Source organism: Protopterus annectens, chromosome 11.part0 (assembly GCF_019279795.1).
Source record: "Protopterus annectens isolate FY-2018-M chromosome 11.part0, PAN1.0, whole genome shotgun sequence".
NCBI classification, from domain to species: Eukaryota; Metazoa; Chordata; order Ceratodontiformes; family Protopteridae; genus Protopterus; species Protopterus annectens.
The window spans coordinates 265,056,200-265,076,693 of NC_056745.1; the positions used below are offsets into that span (position 1 = coordinate 265,056,200).

At 40.6% G+C, this 20,494-nt stretch overlaps 1 protein-coding gene across 1 annotated transcript in view; it reads left to right on the forward strand.

Annotated features, from left to right (window-relative positions):
* The window catches only part of TM7SF3 (transmembrane 7 superfamily member 3), a 559,640-nt gene that overhangs the window by 193,799 nt on the left and 345,347 nt on the right, over positions 1–20,494 (forward strand). The window contains exon 2 of the mRNA XM_044087728.1: positions 9,152–9,306. Within this exon, the coding sequence (XP_043943663.1) occupies positions 9,152–9,306 (155 nt within the window). The remainder of the gene's footprint in view (positions 1–9,151; positions 9,307–20,494) is intronic.

Here is a 20,494-nt window from a genome sequence, read left to right on the forward strand (position 1 = left end):
ACATTCCAAAATTCAAAATGTTGACTTTGCAGCAGCTTTCTGCCCATGCTGGGCAAGAGATCACTGGATGGTGACTTTAGATCTAAAGGAAGCTTACCTTCATGTCCCTATAAGACAGTTGCAGGAAGATACCTCAGATTCAAGGCTGACTTAATGCTCATTATCAGTTCTCTGCACTGCCCTTTGGCTTATCTACTGCACCCAGGGTCTTTACAAAGTGCCTGGCACCAGTATTTGCATTTTGCAGTATTTGCATTTTGCAGACAAAGAAGTATACAAATACATCCTTACTTGGACGACTGTCTGATTCTGGCAGAGAACAAGGAAGACCTTCTTCAGCATCTGGAATATGTGAAAAGTGCTAACATGCCTAGGGTACACAATAAATAAAGAAATCACAGTCTGGTACCCTCTCAAGACATGTGCTTCCTGGATGCAAACTGAATACAACTGCCCAGATGGTTTACCTCACGCCAGACAAACAAAGGCAACTGACTACTTACTTCAAACTGATGGCAACAAAAACCCAGTCTTCTGCAAGACAAATTCTGCAGGCTCTGGGCTTCATGGCATCCTGCATCCTGCTAATTCCATATGCAAGACTGCATATGAGGAAACTTCAGTGGTACCTAAAAAGTTTATGGAGTCAACATTCACACTGTCTGGAAACAATGATTCCACTCCTTCCCTGCCTGTAACAAGAGTTTCTATGGTGGGCAAGGGCCTGTCACCAAAACATGGGATGGCCTCACTCTACCCCAGCCAGCCAAACCTTAACAACCAACGCATCAGATTATGCCTGGGAGCTCATCTAAATGGAAAGATGCATTCAGGGCATATGGGCACCAAAGCAAATGCATCTACATATTATCTAAACAACCATTTGTTGGTTTGTGGTTGACTGACGAAAACGCACACTGGCTTTTTAAAGCGTTTACGTTTTATTTGGAGTTCAACTTTGCATCAGTGAATAAAGTGTTACGTTCGACAGTTGGAGGACTGTTTCCGTGTTTTTGGATTTACTCGCATCTACATATCAACCAGAAAGAGATGCTAGCTGTTCAAAATGGCCTAAACGGCTTCAAGGACTTACTTCATCCAGGACAACTACTGATAAGGACGGACAACACCACAGTCATGTGGTATATAAACAAGCAAGGGGGCACACACCATTACCCCCTTTGCAGATTAGCCATGGCACTGTGGGACACAGCTTTGACCTACCAAATACATCTTCAAGCTCACTTCCTGCCAGGCAAACAAAACACTGGCAGACAATTTAAGCAGAAACCTTATGGATCCTCATGAGTGGAAATTAAATCCACAAGTCTTCAGCATGATAACAGAGAAATGGGGGATCCCAGACATAGATCTGTTTGCCTCTTCTCAAAATTATCAATTGAAAAGATTCTGCACAAGGACTTATCACAGACAATCATGGAAAGTGGATGCCCTATCCTTCAGTTGGAAAAAACTATCAGTTTACGCCTTTCCTCCTCTGCCTCTTCTACCCAAGGTCCTCCTAAAAGTCAGACAAGAGAAGCCAAAGATGATTTTTATTGCCCAGGACTGGTCCCGCCAGTACTGATACCCAAACCTAAGGAACTTGTCTCAGTACCCAGCTTGGACCTTGCCTCAAAGACCACAACTACTGTCCCAGCAAAACAATCATATCCTGCACAATGAACTACAGACTCTGAACCTGACAGCATGGCTAATCATGTAATCATACAAACGACACCTCTCAGTAAAGCTGTGATGGAGGTCATTTTGGAAGCCAGAAGGCCTAGTACTAGAAAATCTTATGCTGACAAATGGAAGAGATTCTGTGCTTGGAATCAAGCACAAGGAACTGATACAGCAAAACCACATATTCCTCAGATATTACAATACTTAACTGAGATGCTTGACAAAGGCCTGTCTTTCTCATCAATTAAAATCCATGCCTCTGCCATTTTGGCTCATTACAATACAGAGCCACCAATCTTTTCTCATCCTTTACTAAAGCAGTATCTTAGAGGAGCCAAAAATGTAAGGCCTCCTAGAAGATCACCACTACCTGCATGGGACCTCAGTTATGTGTTGGAAAAAGCTCACCCTGCCTCCATTTGAACCAGCTGCTACTGCTGACATAAAGTTCTTATCATGGAAGACAGCTCTGCTACTAGCAATTACTTCAGCAAGAAGAGTTTCAGAGCTACAGGCCCTCATGGCTCTAGAGCCTTTTATCATATTTCACCCAGACAGGGTGTCTCTGAGGACAAATCCTACTTTTATGCCTAAGGTGGTTTCCAGTGTGGCTCTTAACCAAACAATTCATCTGCCAACTTTTTATCCAAATCCTCAGAACAAAGGGGAGACAATTCTGCATTCCTTGGACATACACAGACAGCTAAGATTCTACTTGAGCAGGACTAAAGCTCTAAGAAAAACTGAGAAATTACTAGTGACATATGCTGCAGGATCAGAAGGAAAGGCAGTTTCAAAGTGGATATGCCACTGCATCTGTTTCTGCTACTTACACCATGGTAAACCTTTGCCCAAGGGCATTAGGTCTCATTCCATCAGAGCTGCAGCTGCTTCAGCAGCCTTTCTCAGAGGAGTACCAACCAAAGACATTCTAGAGGCTGCTACTTGGAGTTCAGTTTACACCTTTACAAAGCATTACCATTTGCCTCACTACTCTAAGTCCAGGGCAGGCTTTGCCACTGCAGTTCTGCAGGGCCTTTTAGCCGCACCTAATGCTGTTTAGCTCCAGCCTCCCAACCATAGCTTTGGGATTCTACCCAAATGTAATGACTGCAACAGTGAAACACGAAGAACATAGTACAGTTGTGTACACTTGCCATAAATGTAGATGTTTGAGCATATTCACTGTTGCAGTCCAGGTTACCCTCCTGCCATCCCCCTGTCATTCTGAAGTTTATCTTTCCTTCACTATCTTCTGCAACCTATGTGATGTATTTGCTTGTAGGTGAAGGTAAAGTTTATACTGATATATATATATATATATATATATATATATATATATATATATATATATATATATATATTATTGCTACCTTTTTGGGGCACCTGACATCAGGGGCAAGAAAATGGCATTGGCTACAAGTTTTATACCCCTGACAACCTGATGTCACGGAAGAGAAGACAGCAACCAATGCAGGACCCAAGACTTTGGAATTCAGGCCGACTGAGGGCAACCTACCAGCAGATTACCCAAATGTAATGACTGCAACAGTGAATACACTTGAACATCTACATTTATTGTGTGTACAACTGTACTTTTGTAGAGGTAAAGATGGAACTTTGTGAACTTCCAGGATTAAGAAGGAGGTAAACAAGGAGCTCCGTTTGGTGCCAGGATAAGAGATGGTGAAGGTACGGAACACTAGTCACTGTCAAAATATTTAACAGGTTAGAAGCCTGTCTGTCATATGGCTCTACGTATGTGTATAGTTTGACCAGCAGAAGCTAGCAGAGACCATTCTATCACTGCTAGGTCAGGTGGCACCTAAAGACACTATTTGCACCAGGAATGGGAGAAGGTTGGCGGTAAATGTTTTTTGTTGCCAATGTTTTTTTTTTTTTTTTTTGGAACATTTTAGTGGAGTTTCAAAAAAAATCATGCTAGTGGAGGAATGCATTAGTTCAGGGTGGAGTGTACTGGTGCATTTATATCGTACTATGCCATGTCCCGTGCTAGTTGATGTGGTATTTAAGAATCACATGTATACAGTGCCATGGATACTTAAAGAAAGGCTCCAATCTCTGATGTTGTCAGCCTTATCCAGTAGTTATTTTTCCTCCCTGTGTTATCACCCACATGTAGTTTCATGCTCAGAAACCCTTGCGTAACTTTCACTTTCTTTCATTTCCATTTATGTCACTACTACAGATCTTGAAGTTCCCAAAAATATTCCCTTTCGTTTCTTGTATCCTTTCAGAAAGGAATTACCCTTAGCTTGTGTGACACTGCCAGCCCAGCTATCTGGAATTTTGTAAATAATCCTATGTCATTTGTGAATATTGATATGATTTATACAGAACTGTGTTATGTACTGTGCTTCAAGAATGTAACCACACCATATCTTGCTGGAACATAGAAGATTAACTTACAAAACTTCAAGAAAATAAGTTTAAATTAAGTGCTTTACGATGTGCTATAAAATTTAGCTGCAATATAGCAAGAGTACAGGATATCTAGAGCTAGAAGTTTTTTTCTGTTGTACTGAAAAGAAATAACTACTAGGTCTAAAATGTAAATATTTTTTTACTTCTAGTTCTGAGCAAACATCAGAGAGATGTAGTTTTCATACAGAAATTTTAAATTTTGTTTTTCTGTTAGCCTGGGAACTGAAGGCGGGTGACAGAGTAATATCATTCAGGCTAACCCAGCAGTAATATGTGATATTAATTTAAGAACTCTCTCAGAGATGGAACAAGGCATTTTGTATCTTGTCTTGGACCTAGAAACATCCATTCAGCACTTCTCCCTGTGTGTTGCTCTGTAAGTAAGACTTGGGGCACAGTATCTCTCTTGGATATAGATAGGAATATAGTAAATATTAGTTTAGATATTTTCTGTATTTATCTGAGACTGTTCTGCAATGTTGTTTTAAAATATTTCCTGTGATTCTGAACTCTGCAGTTACTGTGTTGATTGAGTATTGTTTTGTTCTTAAATCCATTTAAACCTATCTTTGTGGCTGATATTTGTGAGACATATTTAAGCTCTTAGAGTACTTCCATATGTATTTGGTGACACTGTACAGACCACTCCTAAATAGCCTTGCTTTTGGTCACACTTACCATTTGGATGATAGTAATATTACACACTAGGATTGGTCACCCTTTGTAAGGACCTTCTAGTAGCTGATAAGGAGTGGTTGGTGGCAGTGATAACTACCGTATAGTCTGGGCAGAAGGGGGCATAGCTAGTAAACTTGTGCCAGCCTTCCCCAGGAGTGTCTTTTTGTATATAAATCAAATCTCATTGTTTGTGTGTGTGTGTATGTGTGTGTGTGTCAGCTACTTGGGCAGGGACACGAAGCACTGGTTGGACAGAGAGGGTGCTGGATATCTTGGCTTGACTCCTCAGCTGAGATCTTAACTCTATAGCTGTGCCAGTGGGGAGTCTTATTGGAGAGCTGGAGAAACCAGCCCCCAGACTGACTGTGATCTCTGTGTGCTGTTAAGGGAAATTGTACTTTACTGTGTGTGTACTTGTCATCCTCTCATTGTATACGTCCCTCATTGTTGCCAGTGGTGAGGATTGAGGCTCCTTGATTACTGGGCCAGTGCGGGGACATCACAGCTTGCATGATATATGCTAAACAAACCATTTTGTGTAGCTTGTACTTAGTCATTCTTTACAGTTTTGCTGGTTGAGACATTACCTTGTTAGGTGTACTAAAGGATGAAAGAGCATACTAACAAAGCTCTTCATTGTTGCTGGAGAAATCTTTATATGAAGACCAACAGGAGTTCTGCAACAGCATTACATAAACTGATTAAACATTTTTATTTTTGGTATAAAATGTATTTATCTTTGTAAGTATTGAAAATTATTAGCAGTCTTCTATTTGCCTTACTAGCTTGTTGAATTGTCAGCTGTCAGTCACAGATAAATGAGCAGAACTGCTATATTTGCTGACATCTGCCACACCTATAAATATGGAATGCTATGGAATATTTTAAGGAGTACAAATTTAAACACTTTATGAAACTCTACTGTTCACTTGTTTTACATTGAAGAAAATGCAAGTGGGTCACAAAAGGTATTTTAGCAGCTAATGTTTAGCACATATAAAAGAAAGTTAAAAAGAAGCATTAGTACTGCTTTTAGAGAATATTCAAGAAGCTGGTCACTCTCCTGTAACTGCAGATAAATGGGTAAGTGTTACATTTAAAGGATGCAAACTATGTTGTGGGAAGATCCAGGGATGAAGAGACTGGAAGCATAACTCTGTCAGTATAAATGGCAGTAAGGGTTTCCAATCTCTACATCCACAACTCAAAGACCATGTTGATCTCTAAAAATAACTTAAATAAATTGAACTTGAATAATTACAGACCAATCTCACTAATGAATGTTGACATAAAAATTTTATCATCTTTGTTGGCCGGAAGACTTAAAAAAGTGATCCCCTCTCTAATATCGGGCTTCATGTGCAATAGACACACCTGGGATAACACGTTGACATTAGAAACTATGATTAACCTTACCAAGAAAGATAAAAATCCAAGATACGCAGTCATATTGGATGCGTGTAAGGCATTTGATAGGGTCAACTGGAACTTTCTGTTTGTAGTGTTATCTCACTTTGATATCCCCATAGAGTTTATTAATATTGTCAAGACTCTGTACAATAGTTCATATACATGCCTATATATCAACATAAGCTACTCAAAACTGATAAAAATTTCTAATGGTACCAGACAAGGTTGCCCCCCCTGTCCTCTTTTATTCAATTTATACCTAGACCCCATTTTCTTATTTATTTTGCAAAAGACATATCACTCAATACCTAAAGTACTACAAACTAAAATAAGGTTGGCCGCCTTTGCAGATGACCTGAATCTATATTTCGAACATCCTAATGTAGACCTTAAGAAATTGGTCACCACCTTAAGTAATTTTGCAGATATAGCTGACTACAAAATTAATCAAAACAAATCCTACATATTCCCAATCAATCCTACAGGTCACAGGGAAAACCATTTTCCAGATTCTCCTTTTAATATGGTCTACTCCTTTAAATATTTAGGGATTTGGTATGACCACTCTTCTTCCATGTTACACTGTAATAAACTCAAACTATGGTCTGGAATTCTCAGAATATGGCCAGGTGGCAACAAATGAAACTACCCATGATATATAAAACATGTATCATTAAAATGAATATCCGCTCAAAGCTTCTCTAACACTTTCATACATCCTTTTCTTCCATTCCAAATAAGTTCTTTACTAAAATACACAAAGCTTTTTCAAAATTCATTTGGTATCCAAAGTCGGTAAGAGTATCATATCAAAGGCTTATATTCCCCTAAACTAGACGAGGCCCAGGCTTGCCAGATCTATAACTCTACTATAGAATCTTGTATGCCAATAGAATTATGTCAGTTGCTAACTACCACCCAGATAGTCAAATGTGGACTCCCTTTTGGGTAAAGATGTGGTACAATCATGTTTTTAATAACAACCTCAACCCCAAAGCACATACCTTTTTAGAGACATCAATTCTTACAAAAATAAAGCTGAGCCATGTCTTGAAGGATAAAGTTAGAACTTTTCAAGAGATTTTTAAATCTCTAAAATTAGAAAAAGCTCTGCTTTTATTCCAACCCATCCACCTAAACCCTAATTTTAGATTGAATAATAACATGAATGACCTTGTTGAATATCCTCAAATAAAACATTACACACTTTATTTATAAATATAGGGATTCCTCACTTTTGGAACTGTGGTATATATTAAATTTAACCAGAAAATACATGATAGTACTTCGTCAGATAAGAGAAATAATCACATCTTTACTTAAGGGTGTCATTACTGATGATGCTGAAACCAACCAGGTATCTAAATTGTTGAAAGTTTTATCTAGCAAAAAGAGTATGTTAGCCCTGTCTTATAATTTGATACATACAATCAAATACCAAGATAGAATCGTCTACATGGACTACTGGGACCAACAAGGATCTGACCTATTGGAAGGCCAAAAAATATCAGCCATTAAATCCACCTTCCTATTCTCCCCGTTTAAGAATCTCACATACACACAATTTATGATCAACAACAATTCATATTTTACTCCTTCTATCTTAAATAAATTTAACCCTAATGTATCCTCTACATGCACCTGCTGCTCCTACCCACATGTAGATATTATACATATAATGTGGTTCTGTAGATGTTCTCACAGCATCTGGTGCACTCTCAAAGTGAGACTAGACAAAATGGGGTACCACAAATCAACCCTCTCGTGGGAGATGGCGGTACTCCATATCACTAATCTTAAAATATCAAAATTAAGATTACATGTCTTAATAACTCTTTGACTACTAGTAAAATTCTACATAACCAAACACTGTCTAGATCGCACTAAAATGTCTTGGAAAGGTTTTGGAACTATGGCGATTAAATATATTACCTCACAAACACTCTTAATAAGAAGCACTAACAAACGTGCTTACTTCCAGAAATTCTGGAGTATCCTATTCGAACATCTTTCTGAAGATTAAGTAACTGTGAATGCTGATGGTGCATTATTGTTAGAGGTTTTTTCCTCTGTACCTCCTTGTTCTTTACACTTCTTTCTTTTTCTTTTATTTTTCTTCCTTTTTGGCTCAAGAATACTGTTAATCTTCCTAGTCTGTCTCTGACTATATATCTAAAATGAAGTGTAACATGTTACATATATCCAAATATCTATCTTTTCTCGTATATATATATTCAACTAACTTTACTTTCGATGGTATTAATGTCCTTAAGCAGCACTACTGTACATATTGTACATAGTAGTATTATGTTCGCTTGCTTATTGTTGCTCATCTCTAATCTGCAATTGTTTGTGATGTGTGCATAATGCAGAAAATAATAAAAAAATTTTATTTAAAAAAAAAAACGTAAGCGGTAGCTACCTCTTACTGACGTTTATTTTGGTTTTTATTTATTTATTTATTTATTTTTGGTCTTTTTATAAGTCTGTCAGTATTCCACATTTCCTGTGGTTGCTATTTTGGGGTACAAGATCAAAAGTGTATATTTGTGTGTAAAATGTACATACTTTTTTCATCTTTTTAGCATTTCCCCAGAATAATTAATATAGATTACATGTTGTAATAGCAGTTGTATTTATATGAGTGATAAAGCTTCCCACTCAAAATGGTTTTGTTTTACATTTTCTTTTACTACAGGCTCTATTTCATGGGTTGTAAGAGACACAAACATACATTATAGGTAGTAGCAAGTCTCTCAATGAAGAACAGTGATCCTGCTTTAGCAGGTGCTGTTGTAGCATTTATGTTTAATGCGTATTAGTAGAAGAAACTGATTAATATTCACTTTTCTGTGTTGCAACATTTATGTGGAGTGGTTATTAGTACAGGAAGCTGATTAATGTGCATTTTTCTTTGCATTCTTTTCAGGTTCAGCTGAGTTTGCCTTGGGAGAGTTTCAGAATGTGTCATTGAAGGCTAACACATCACTCGGAGCTCATCTGCCCAGTATTCCACCGAACATTTCTTTTATAATAGTGCAGATGCACACGCACTACCTAAATGTAACCGTCTCCATCAGTGAGGTATGACGTGTGATCAGTAATTGTGATGAGAGCAGGCTTTAATAGTTAGTGTCCGTTGTAAATGACTCAAGATGCCGGTTTGCAGTAGTTCTGCTCCTTTAGGGGGAATCTATGAAGTAAGAAATATATGATAGTAGAATGTGTCCCTTCTGAGCTTTTGCACCTTCGTTTCTGACATCTGGTCTCTTTCCTTGATTTCTGTTTAGGTTAGCCATCCCATGCTTCATATGTTCTAATAGAATGATACCTCAGCATGTTGCATTTACAGTAGGTACTCCAGGGTAGAAAGTTTGTTATCCAGGTTTGGGCATCCCTCGTACTTGAGGAGGAGAGTTGGCATGAGGCGGCATACCGTGACTTGACTCTTATTTTTATATGCCTATTTTTCCATAGGGTTCAGCTTGTAATGACATTGTGTGTGTGTGTGTGTGTGTGTGTGTGTGTGTGTGTGTGTGTGTGTGTGTGTGAGCGAGTGCCTTCGCACATTTCTTGCATTCATTGTATGAAATCTGCCTACCTCTTTGTGACATAAAGTCACATTTTGTAACTCTGTCTCTCTCTCTCTCTCTCTCTCTCTCTCTGTCTTTCTCTTTCTCTCAGTCCAGCAGAGAGCAAAAACAGATGTAGGCATTCTGTATTCTTTCATTATTGAAGAAAGCAAGCTTGCCGCCTCCAGCCAACCTTCTGAACGTCACTAGTTAACCCTGGTCAGTGGTGGTACAGGCGGATGCTGTGCCTCTGTGTCAGTGTCCCAGCCAGAATGAGTCCATTCAAAGCTGAAAAAATACTTGCTTCAAATAAAGTGACATTCAGTGTAAGATTAAGTACTTTCCCCCGCAGTTTATTTAAGAAGAAGAATGACATTAATCGGCTGTAGTACTCAACAGTCATCGTCCAAGTGCCTGAGTGCTGTACTTTTTTGGCAAAGATGCATTTTTGTAATAAAATAGAGCTGTTTTCACTCTCATTGCTTTTTATCAAAAGCTGCATTGCTTCGTGTTGAAATGGAACTCTGCGTGTTCTAAGCAAAATGATCGATTTTAACAACTGGCTAAAATTTTGGTGTCATTCAAAGGGGATCCAGTGTCTGTCAGCCTGGGATGACATGCTCGACAAGCCACATTGCTTTGCTAGGGACGGCTTGCACCTGTCACCCCTGGGCTTTTGGATATTGGCAAAGGCTCTTGCTACCCCCATAGTGCCTTTATTAGGCAAGGCTCAAAAGTCAAACCCACCTCCATAGACAGCACAAGGAACAAGAAACTAAGGGTAATGCTGCTAAACGCCAGAAGTCTTAACCTCAAGATGCATGCACTCAAAGCTCTCCTCAGTATGGAGAACATCGATATCTGTGCAGTGACAGAAACCTGGTTCAAGGCTCCAGAGAGCACCCCAGCACTACCACGTTATACCTCATATCATGCTTTTTGGCCCCAAAACCCGGACCGAACCGCAAAAGGAGGGGGAGTTTCCATATTTATCAAGGATATCCACACCTCCAGGTTAGTGACATTGCACGAAGTATCGGAGACCATCCATGTGCAACTGACAGTGGGCAAGACTGCTTTTCAGTTTATAGCATCCTACATATCACCCTCTCAAAGTCAGGAATCCCACTCGGCTTTCCTGAAAACATTGGAGAACATGAAGATCTCTCCAAATACCATTATATTGGGCGACTTCAACTACCCAAACATAGACTGGGAGCATTACTCAAGCCCCAGCACCTTAGCCCAAAGGTTCCTGGAATTTATAAACTCAAATGCTATGGAACAACTAGTCACCACTCCCACAAGAGGGGATAACATACTAGACCTGATCATTACCAACATGGGGACTCTATGCTCCATACCAGAAGTATATCCCTCATTGGTAAGATCAGACCATAAATTAATTTCACTGGATATCCACATCCCGACCCCACCCCCAGCCCAGAAAACCACAGTGAAAAACTTCTCAAAAGCGAACTTCACACTCCTCAAAACTGAAGTGGAATCCTTCAAGGCCCCAGGGCCAGTGGAAACTACGGCCCAAACTGCAGAATCCTATATAAATGCATTCTACGGACATCTCCAGGAATGCATGGATCATGCTGTCCCAAACAAAATCAAGACCCAATCATCCAAAGGCAGGCGTCCAGTCTGGTGACCCCAGCCATAAATAAACTATACAACAGAAGGAGGAAGCTACTATATGATGGAGCAAAATCCCTAAAAAGGATCTCTGATCAGTACTAGCAAAAAATTAAGATCCCTCACAAAATCCTCCAAGGCCAGCTTCGAGAGAAAAATTACACAGGACACTAAGGACAATCATAAGGCTTTTTTCAGTTATGTTAGGAACCAGAGATGCAACTCCCAGACTTGTTCTGAGTTGATTCTAAATGACAAAAAATACACTGAACCCACAGACATCGCCAATATCCTGGCAGACAGGTTCAGTGCAAACTCCCCCCCCCCCCCCCAAAAGAGCAAGTATCTATTCCGGCAGAGTGCAGCCTCCCAAACATCTCTGATGTTCAGGTGAAGGCCGCCCTCTCCAAAGCAAAAAACACTGCTTCCATGGGACCAGATGGTGTCCCAGGTTGCGTCCTACATGAACTCCAAGAAGAACTAATCCCTCAAGTAAATCTGCTGTACAATCTCAGCCTCACTAGAAGATATGTGCCCAAAGACTGGTGTACAGCAACAGTTGTCCCACTCCGCAAAGGTGGCGCCTCTAATGACCCTGGAAACTATCGCCCCGTAAGCCTGACTAGCCTAGTCTGCAAGGCTATGGAGAGGATCATCATGGAACTCATAAACAAAGACATTGGGGACCTACAGACACTAGATCCTACCCAATTTGGCTTTGTCAAGGGCAGATCCTGCCTTTTGAACCTGGTCGACTTCTTCGAAACAGTCACCAAGGCCATAGATGAAGGGGAGGTAGTCCACACAGCCTATCTGGACCTCACAAAGGCATTTGATACAATACCCCACTCGGGCATCATAGATGAGCTATCCAGCCTAAATATAAACCCCTATGTCACAAGATGGGTCGCAAACTGGCTCAAAGACAGAACCCACAGAGTCAGAGTTGCTGGAGCCATGTCAGACTCGAAACCGGTCACAAGTGGCATCCCACAAGGTTCTGTCCTGGGACCTCTCTTGTTCGGTATTTACTTTTCTGAGGTACAGGCCAACATGGGAGGACTATAGCTCACCAAGTTCGCAGATGACTGCAAACTGGGCGCCATAATCGACTCTCCAGCTGACACAACCATCCTTCAAAAAGGTCTCACAGAGACGGATAACTGGTGCCAGAGCCATGGTCTAAAGCTAAATGCCAAAAAGTGTATAGTCATACCCTTTGGAAAAAACAAACAATGTGCCCACAAATTACCACATAGGTGGTAACCCATTAAGTACAGAGAAAGTAATTAGGGATCTGGGGACCCAAGTTGATAGCAGTCTCTCCTTTGACAACCACATTGCCAAAGTGGTTAGAAAGACCTTCTACATAGCCCACCTCATCATGAAAGGATTCACATCTAGATCAAGAGAGGTAATCGTGCCCCTTTATTCATCCCTCATCAGGCCCATCATAGAATACAATGCCCCCTTTGGGATGTACCTTACCCGACACCTGCAGCAATTAGAAAGACCCCAAAAGTACCTCACCAAGAGGATCAAGGGACTCAAACAGATGCCATATGCTGCTTGGTTAAAAAAACTCCAGCTCTACTCAGTTGCATACCGCCTACTTCGAGGCGATCTATGCCTGACATATAAAGCTATGTCAAACCCAGAATTAATGGACATGCTCCACCTCAGTAAATCTAAATCCCTTAGAGCCACGCACTCGAGGGACTTGAACCTCAGCACAAAAATAAATAGAACATGCTGGAGGGACAGATTCATAACCCAGAGGCTCCCTTCGCTCTGGAATAGAATTCCAATTCATGTTAGGCAGAGCACCTCACTGACTCTCTTCAAGAAGAATCTTGATGAGTGGATGGGGGATCGTAGGTTTGTCCCGGGGATTACTTCCGTGTCACTATTAGACAGAGGCACAGTAAACTAAACTTTAAAAAGGGCACAGTATACTCAAATCAAGGGGTGGCGGAAGCCAAACACAATCGGGCTAAGCTTATAAATGCCCCAGGGCAGATAGCCTAGTATGAACCTATGAACCTATAAATATGCTGATTTGATGGGAACACTAATCTCCAAGGAGTACTGAACAAGGACTGTTGCAGTTTTTCTCTTCGTTTGAACTGCTGTTTGCATTTGGGAAACTTTTAATTTACAGAGAAGGCTACATCACTCTTGCTTTTCCTGTTATGTTGGATTATGGGCCTGGTGAACTCTATTCAGATCTGAAAGCACCAAAGCATTTCTGAAGAAACTATAGGGGAAGGAAACTTTGATAATCTTTCTGTGTTTCATGTGCAAATACTGAATGTTTTATTGACTCTGTGATTGTTAGCAGCACTTTTTTTGAAAATGGTGGAAAAGGCTAGGTATGGCTAGAGAAATTCTGTTGCTCACTATCCCTTTAAAACATTTTGATTTTTTTGGTTCACTCTGCAGTTGATTACTGGCTGTTATATTTTATTGATGTTCTTCATATTGATCACTTTTGCAGTCATGTTGAGCACTAGGACTTCTGCAGCAGAAGACCCAACATCTGGCCTAACTTCCATAAATTAGCACATTTTCTTCTCCAGGCCACGTAGATGCTCACATTTGTGGAACATCATAAACTGAGTGTAAAGCAGGTGTCTGCATTTTTTTGCTGCAGTACGAGTCACATGATGTATTGCTTGTTTAGTGTCATTGGTTCTGCATTTTTGTCCTGGGTCAGAAGTAGTACATCTAAGTATCTCATTGAGGAAACACTTTTCTGTCATAATTTTGATATCATTTTTTATTTTATTAAGGGGGTGTGAACACATGTTATGTTTTGGGGTGTGGTTGCTAAGGAAAAAATTAGTAGGGGGTTGGAATACTGGTTAAGGTGTTTGTCACAGAGAGAAGGTACAAGGTTTGATTCTTATCTTTGAAGGGAAATGGCAAGGCTTAAATTGGTCTGCAAGACCAGCTAGCTTTGTACTTGCCTGTGAACCTATATGTTTGCATTTGATAGACATATCCTTTACAAGTGCTACTGCACATAATATTAGTTTTGTATGGGGCTCACTCATGATGTCCCTTATTTGTAGCATCCTGTGGGGCTTTAGTTGTAAGACTGTTTGGAGAAAGGAACATTCCATTCAGGACTAGCAGCTTAAGAAGAGGCTTTGAGGCCTTGGCTGACATTGTCATGTCATCCGTCATGCCTTTGCACCAAAGCACATTCCCTGGAACCAATGGCATTCTTAAAGAAGTCAGCCCTGACTCCAGTGTTTTGGCACCTAAATTCAGTGCATATTTTCTTAAGTACAAAGGGGAGAAAGGTACACATTTGGTATAATTTTAAGGAAAATGCCCATGGCAGAAAGGTGTAAGTACAGCTCAATTGTCCATTGGCATCCCAGATCGACCAGCAGTCTGTATACATGAGGTCTGCCCATTTGAGCTCCCTGCAGATACCTGGTACTCAGTTAACAGGTGGACCCTCTCAATCCCCAAGGTGGTCTCTCCGGAATGGTTCTTTCTGTTTCAGGGCTTTATTATATTTTTTATAGAGTAAGTCCTAGTTATTAAATTTTCTGTGCAAGATCCAGTATGAACCAAACACTGGCTTGATCTGTAAGAAGTACCTCAGAAAAATACTTGAAACTATAACAGGTACAAGAGGAGGCATCAATTTTTAATTCCACCAACAGACACACAGGCACTTTGTCAGAGAAGGCAGAGGCCAGTTAGGTTTGTGCCAGCAAGCCTTTGCTATAGACGTCAGTACTTAAAGGCACGATTACGAAGTAAAATACGCAATGTGTAAGGCTTATTGCCTTTGTACAACATTTCCATAATACTTAGATAGGATGTATCTTATAAATGTCAACTTTAGCTGTGAGAATGGTTTAGGCATTACAGGTATGCATTTTATACACTAAGTGGGGAGCAAAATAAACACATTTCTTTCCATTTCCTTTTAGATTAAACTGCACTTATGTTTAGAGATGCTTAAAAATTACATTTATTGCTTTTACGGGTTAGACTAACTGCAATCATGGAAAACAGTGAAGTAACAAAAAATGGTAAAAGATCTTATTAAAGTGAGTTTCACATTGCCTATGCATCATTCCCGAATGCTATTCCAATTAAGACACTGAGCAATTAAGTCATTCAGTTATTGCTTTCAAAACTTCAGCCCATATTTAGCAGGCATCACTGTTCTTTCTTGGGCTTGCAGTCTTAGAGATGGTAGGTGGAATGAGGAGTCAGTTATTCCATGCTGTAAATCAAAAAGTGGATGGAGATTGTCGCGCTGTGGTTTGTGTATGTTTCATGTATTGGATAACAGCCCTTGATGGTGTAAGCACCAAACTATATTTCATGTGTTCTTAGGCTTGTGGTCAGACCATTCCAGTACTTGAATTTGATCTCCTGGCCCTCAGATGATAATACTGGTCTTCACAAATAGAATTAGATGGTATGTCATATGGATCCCATGCAACAGGAGTTTTGCACATACATTATTCTGTTGTTCAGTCTAAAACAGTGCTGCATACTGGTAAAGGTAGATACATTTGTGACACCTGTGCACTGGCCCAGTAATTAAAGAGCCTCAATCCTCACCACTAGCACCAGTGAGGGGCATCCACATTGGGAGGATAACAAGTACACACACAGTAAAGTACAATTTAACTTAAGAGCACACAGAGATCACAGTCAGTCTGGGGCTGGTTTCTCCCTTTCTCTCCAGATCCCCAGTAAGACACCCCACTGGCACAGCTATAGGGTTCAGATTTCAGCAGAGTAGTCAAGCCAAAACCTCCAGCACCCTCTCTGTCCAACCAGTGCTTCGTGTCCCTGCCCAAGTAGCTGACACACACATACTTTGAGATTTGAGTTATATACAAACACAAAGATGCCCCTGGGGAAGGCTGGCACAGGTTGACTAGTTATGCCCCCTTCTGCCCAGACTATACGGTAGTACCACCTGCCACCAACTACTCTTATCAGCTACTCTAAAGGCCCTTACCAAAGGGTTTCCAGTTCTACTGTGCAATGTTACTGTTATCCAAAAAGTAAGTGTGACTGAGACTTGAAGACTATTTAGGAGTGGCCTATACAGTATCACCAAATACATGCAAGTACTCTAGAGCTTACATTGTCTTTACACAAAACAGCCACAGTGTTTTGGTTTAAAATATTTAATAATAAATAATAAAAACACAATGCAATACTTATTCATTCAACACAGTGACAGTAGAGAGTTCATCAATCACAGTAATTACTTTAAAACAACATTGTAGGTTAGTCTGACATAAATATAGAAAATAGCTAGACTACTCTTGCTATTTCTATCGATCTCTAAGAGAAATCACTGTTCTAAATTCTACTTACAGAGCAAAGCGAAAGTGCTGGTGAGTTGTTCGCTTCAGAACAAAATACAAAATGCTATCCTTACTTTCTTACTTAAATTGATAATGCACATTACTGCTGAATCATTTCAGATTACATCATTCTTGTTACTTCTCCTTAAGTTTCCCAGGCTCACAGAACTTAACATTTAACATTTCTCTTTTGATCTGCACTTGCCAGGAAGCCACAGCAATAAAATACACTTTACATGTGAAACCTAGTAATTATCTGTCTTAAAACAATATAAAGAATTTCTAGCTGCAGACATCTGTCTCCGAGCTTGAGATAAAACGCAGTCATAAAATCCTTTGCTTATCCGCTTCCAGCAGGGTGCACTGTGGTTACATTTTTGAAGCTCAGAACATACACAGTTTTCTTACATTTGTCAAACACGCCTGTGGATCATATTAATATTTACAAGGACATAGAATTATTTACAAAATTCCATCTAGCTAGGCTGGCAGCCTTCACAACATTCATGACACTTTTTGCAAGGAAAGTGGCCTTTTCTGTCTTCAAAAGCTCTGATACATTGATTCGGGTTGCCATAAGTAAAAAGTATCCATTTATTCCTGCCTGCGCTGTGGTCGTACTTGACTGCCTGATCTTCCCAGTGAGTTGCAGCCATTGAGGGAGTTGGGCTGAGAGGAAATATATTGCCATAACAGACCAGCTGAAATGCTACTGAGGTAGAACACAGCAAAATAATCTTTAAAAAAAATAGAACAAGCCATTCTGATGTAACTTATCCAAGTATGTGCAATAATTAATTTTACAGTCCAGAGTGATATATAGATTTCAACTGCAGTGTGCTTGCCCAGTAGTTTAAACAGAACAGTGCTGGCTAAGGGTTTTATGCAGTTTTTAGAGAACCTGCAGCCAATTGAGGACTAGCCTTCAGTGTCTGGAAGCCCCTCCTTAAATCAAAAGATTGACCCTCTCTAGAGTGGGACTCTGACTCTTCAGATAGTGAGGAAGAAATCTTGGCTTATGCCTTCCAGATGTCCTCTTCTTTAAGGAATATTACAGATAATGAAGATATGATGTCCTGTGCGTCTGTCACAGAGGAACATTTTTTCTTTTGGTCCCCAGTTCCTGTTAGCCATATGCAATCTATTAGCCTATTCATTATTCTTAAGTTGAGAGCTGTTTGTGGCCCATTCAAGAACTGAAGATGTAGACTTCATTCTGGCAGCCAGCAGGAGTTTTTTTTCTGCTTGTATCTCTAATTATGCCCCTCTGGTGTGTGATGCAATCCAGTCACAGTAGAAAACCCAACTATATCCTCCCACAATGTATGTGTACTTCTGCACACACGTTTCAGAGGCCTGCCGTGACCAGCTTTTCTGGACCATCTCTGTTTCACAATCTAAAACACTCTTCATTGCCTGCATGCCTGTGCCTGCATTGTGGTGATCAGCTGATCAGAACCACTAACCCCTTTCCCCAAGTGGACAAGTTGACCTCATTCACTTAATCTCACCCTCTCCCATCTGGCTGCTCCAGCAACTGAGTTTCGAGTCAAAGACAGGTTGTCTGGGGCATAGTGAGGAGGACTTTATTCTCTCTGTCCTGTAGTGCTGGGGGGCACAGAAGAAATCTTATTTTTCGAGTCCCTTAAAAAATGACAGAACACTTCAGATGGGATCCAGCAAAAGGCTTCTGATGCCCAGCAGTGGCACTTTGACCTCATGGGTTTGCTCGCCTCCACACCTATGGCAGTACCTCCAGTATGCTTTCTGGCTGGATCAGAGGAACAAGATTGTTGCTTCCCTTTCTTGAAAAAGCATGATAAGTTCTGTAAGACCCAAGGGTCACACAAATTTTTGTTTGGAATCATACAGCTTATCCATCAGTGGTGTTTCCATATCCAGAAAGTGGATCAAAATAGTTTCTAACACACCTTCCAGTGGTCTAGATAGCAGAATCTTTAATTGCTTTGGAAAGTATACCCCTGCTAACAGGGCCTTCAGGGTACTTAATTGCAAAACACATATGATCAAGCACCAGGCTGAGCTCCTCAGCCAGCTTAAGGAAAAAACAGGGGTGGAATCTGATGAACCCGAGAAAGAGAAAAAGATTTAGAATTCTCTCAGACTATTAATCAAGTGAATATATTTCTATATGTGTTTTTATGTGTTTCTGTGCCTGTATGTACATACACACACACACATTATGTATGTATATATATATATATATATATATATATATATATACATACATACACACACACACACACACACACACACACACACACACACACACGCAAAATCACTCACGACTACTTCAAAGTACTGCTGCTTAATCCTAGGAGTTTAAATAAAAACTGCACTCCCTGGCGCCACTCCTCATCCTAGGGAATGCAGATATATGTGCAGTCATGGAAGCATGGTTCAGAACCATAGAAAGCACCCTGGCTATCAAAGGCTACAAAGCCATGCCCAACTAACCATAGGTGCGACCCCCTGCTACAGATCCCCTAACATGAGTCTGGAAAACCACACCTCCTACCCAAACCTACTGGGAATCCCTTACCATTCAGCCTAACACAGTACTTGTGTGTGACTTCAACAACTCCTCCATAAACCGGGAGACTAGTATGACCCATAATTCACTTGCTCAAAGTTTTTTGGCCTTTGTCAGTGCAAATGCCCTGGAATAACTTGTTAGCTGTCCAACTAGAGATACAAATATCCTAGACCTAGTACTCAAACATGGGGGGATGCTGCTCCCTCCCATGCATTAACTCTTCCTGGTAAGATCTGGCCACAAAATGATCTGCTTTGGTATTAAAATTAACCTAGAACCCCAATTAAATTCCATACCTGTTCAGAACTCTGCTAAGGCCAATTACCTCAAACTAAGTGACAGCTTCTTAAACTTACAAGCCCCTCTGAACCCAGATGACAGTGCAAAAAGACACTCACCAGTCTAAACAAACAAATTAGAGAGCTGGTCAAATGTACCAAAGCAAACTATGAGGCAAAGATAGCCTCCCCAGCAAACCTGCTGGCTGACAAGTTCAGGTCAACCCCCCCCCCCAATCACGTCCTACCACACCCAAAGAAAATACCCACAACCATCCACCTACCAGTCATTACAAGAAACAGGTCCTTACTGCACTCACTAAAGCCAAAAACACAGCCTCCATGGGTCCCAACAACATTCCAGGATATTTCTTAAATAGCTTAAAATAGAATTTGTCAGGGCCTCTAGAAGCCCTCTTTAATCACAGCTTCTGAATGGGCTTTGTCTCAGAGGAATGAAGGACTGCAACAGTCGTCCCTCTGCACAAGGGGGGCTCATCAGCTGAGCCAGGGAACTACAGACCCATAAGCTTGACCAATCTCATCTGCAAGGCCGTGGAGAGAATTACCATGGACCTCCTCAATAATGACATAGGAACTTTCCAAAACTGGCCCATCCCAATTTGGCTTCATCAAAGGGAGGTCTTGCTTGCTGAATCTGGTGGACTTTGAGACAGTCACCAGGGCCATGAATGAGGGTAAAATGGTATACACTGCTTATCTAGACCTGGACAAAGTTTGTGACACACTCCCCCACTCAGGGATCATAGATAAACTTACTGAGTTAGGCATAAACCCCTACATCATTAGATGGGTAGCCAGCTGGCTTACTGACAGGACAGATGTTGTCCAGATAGGTGACTC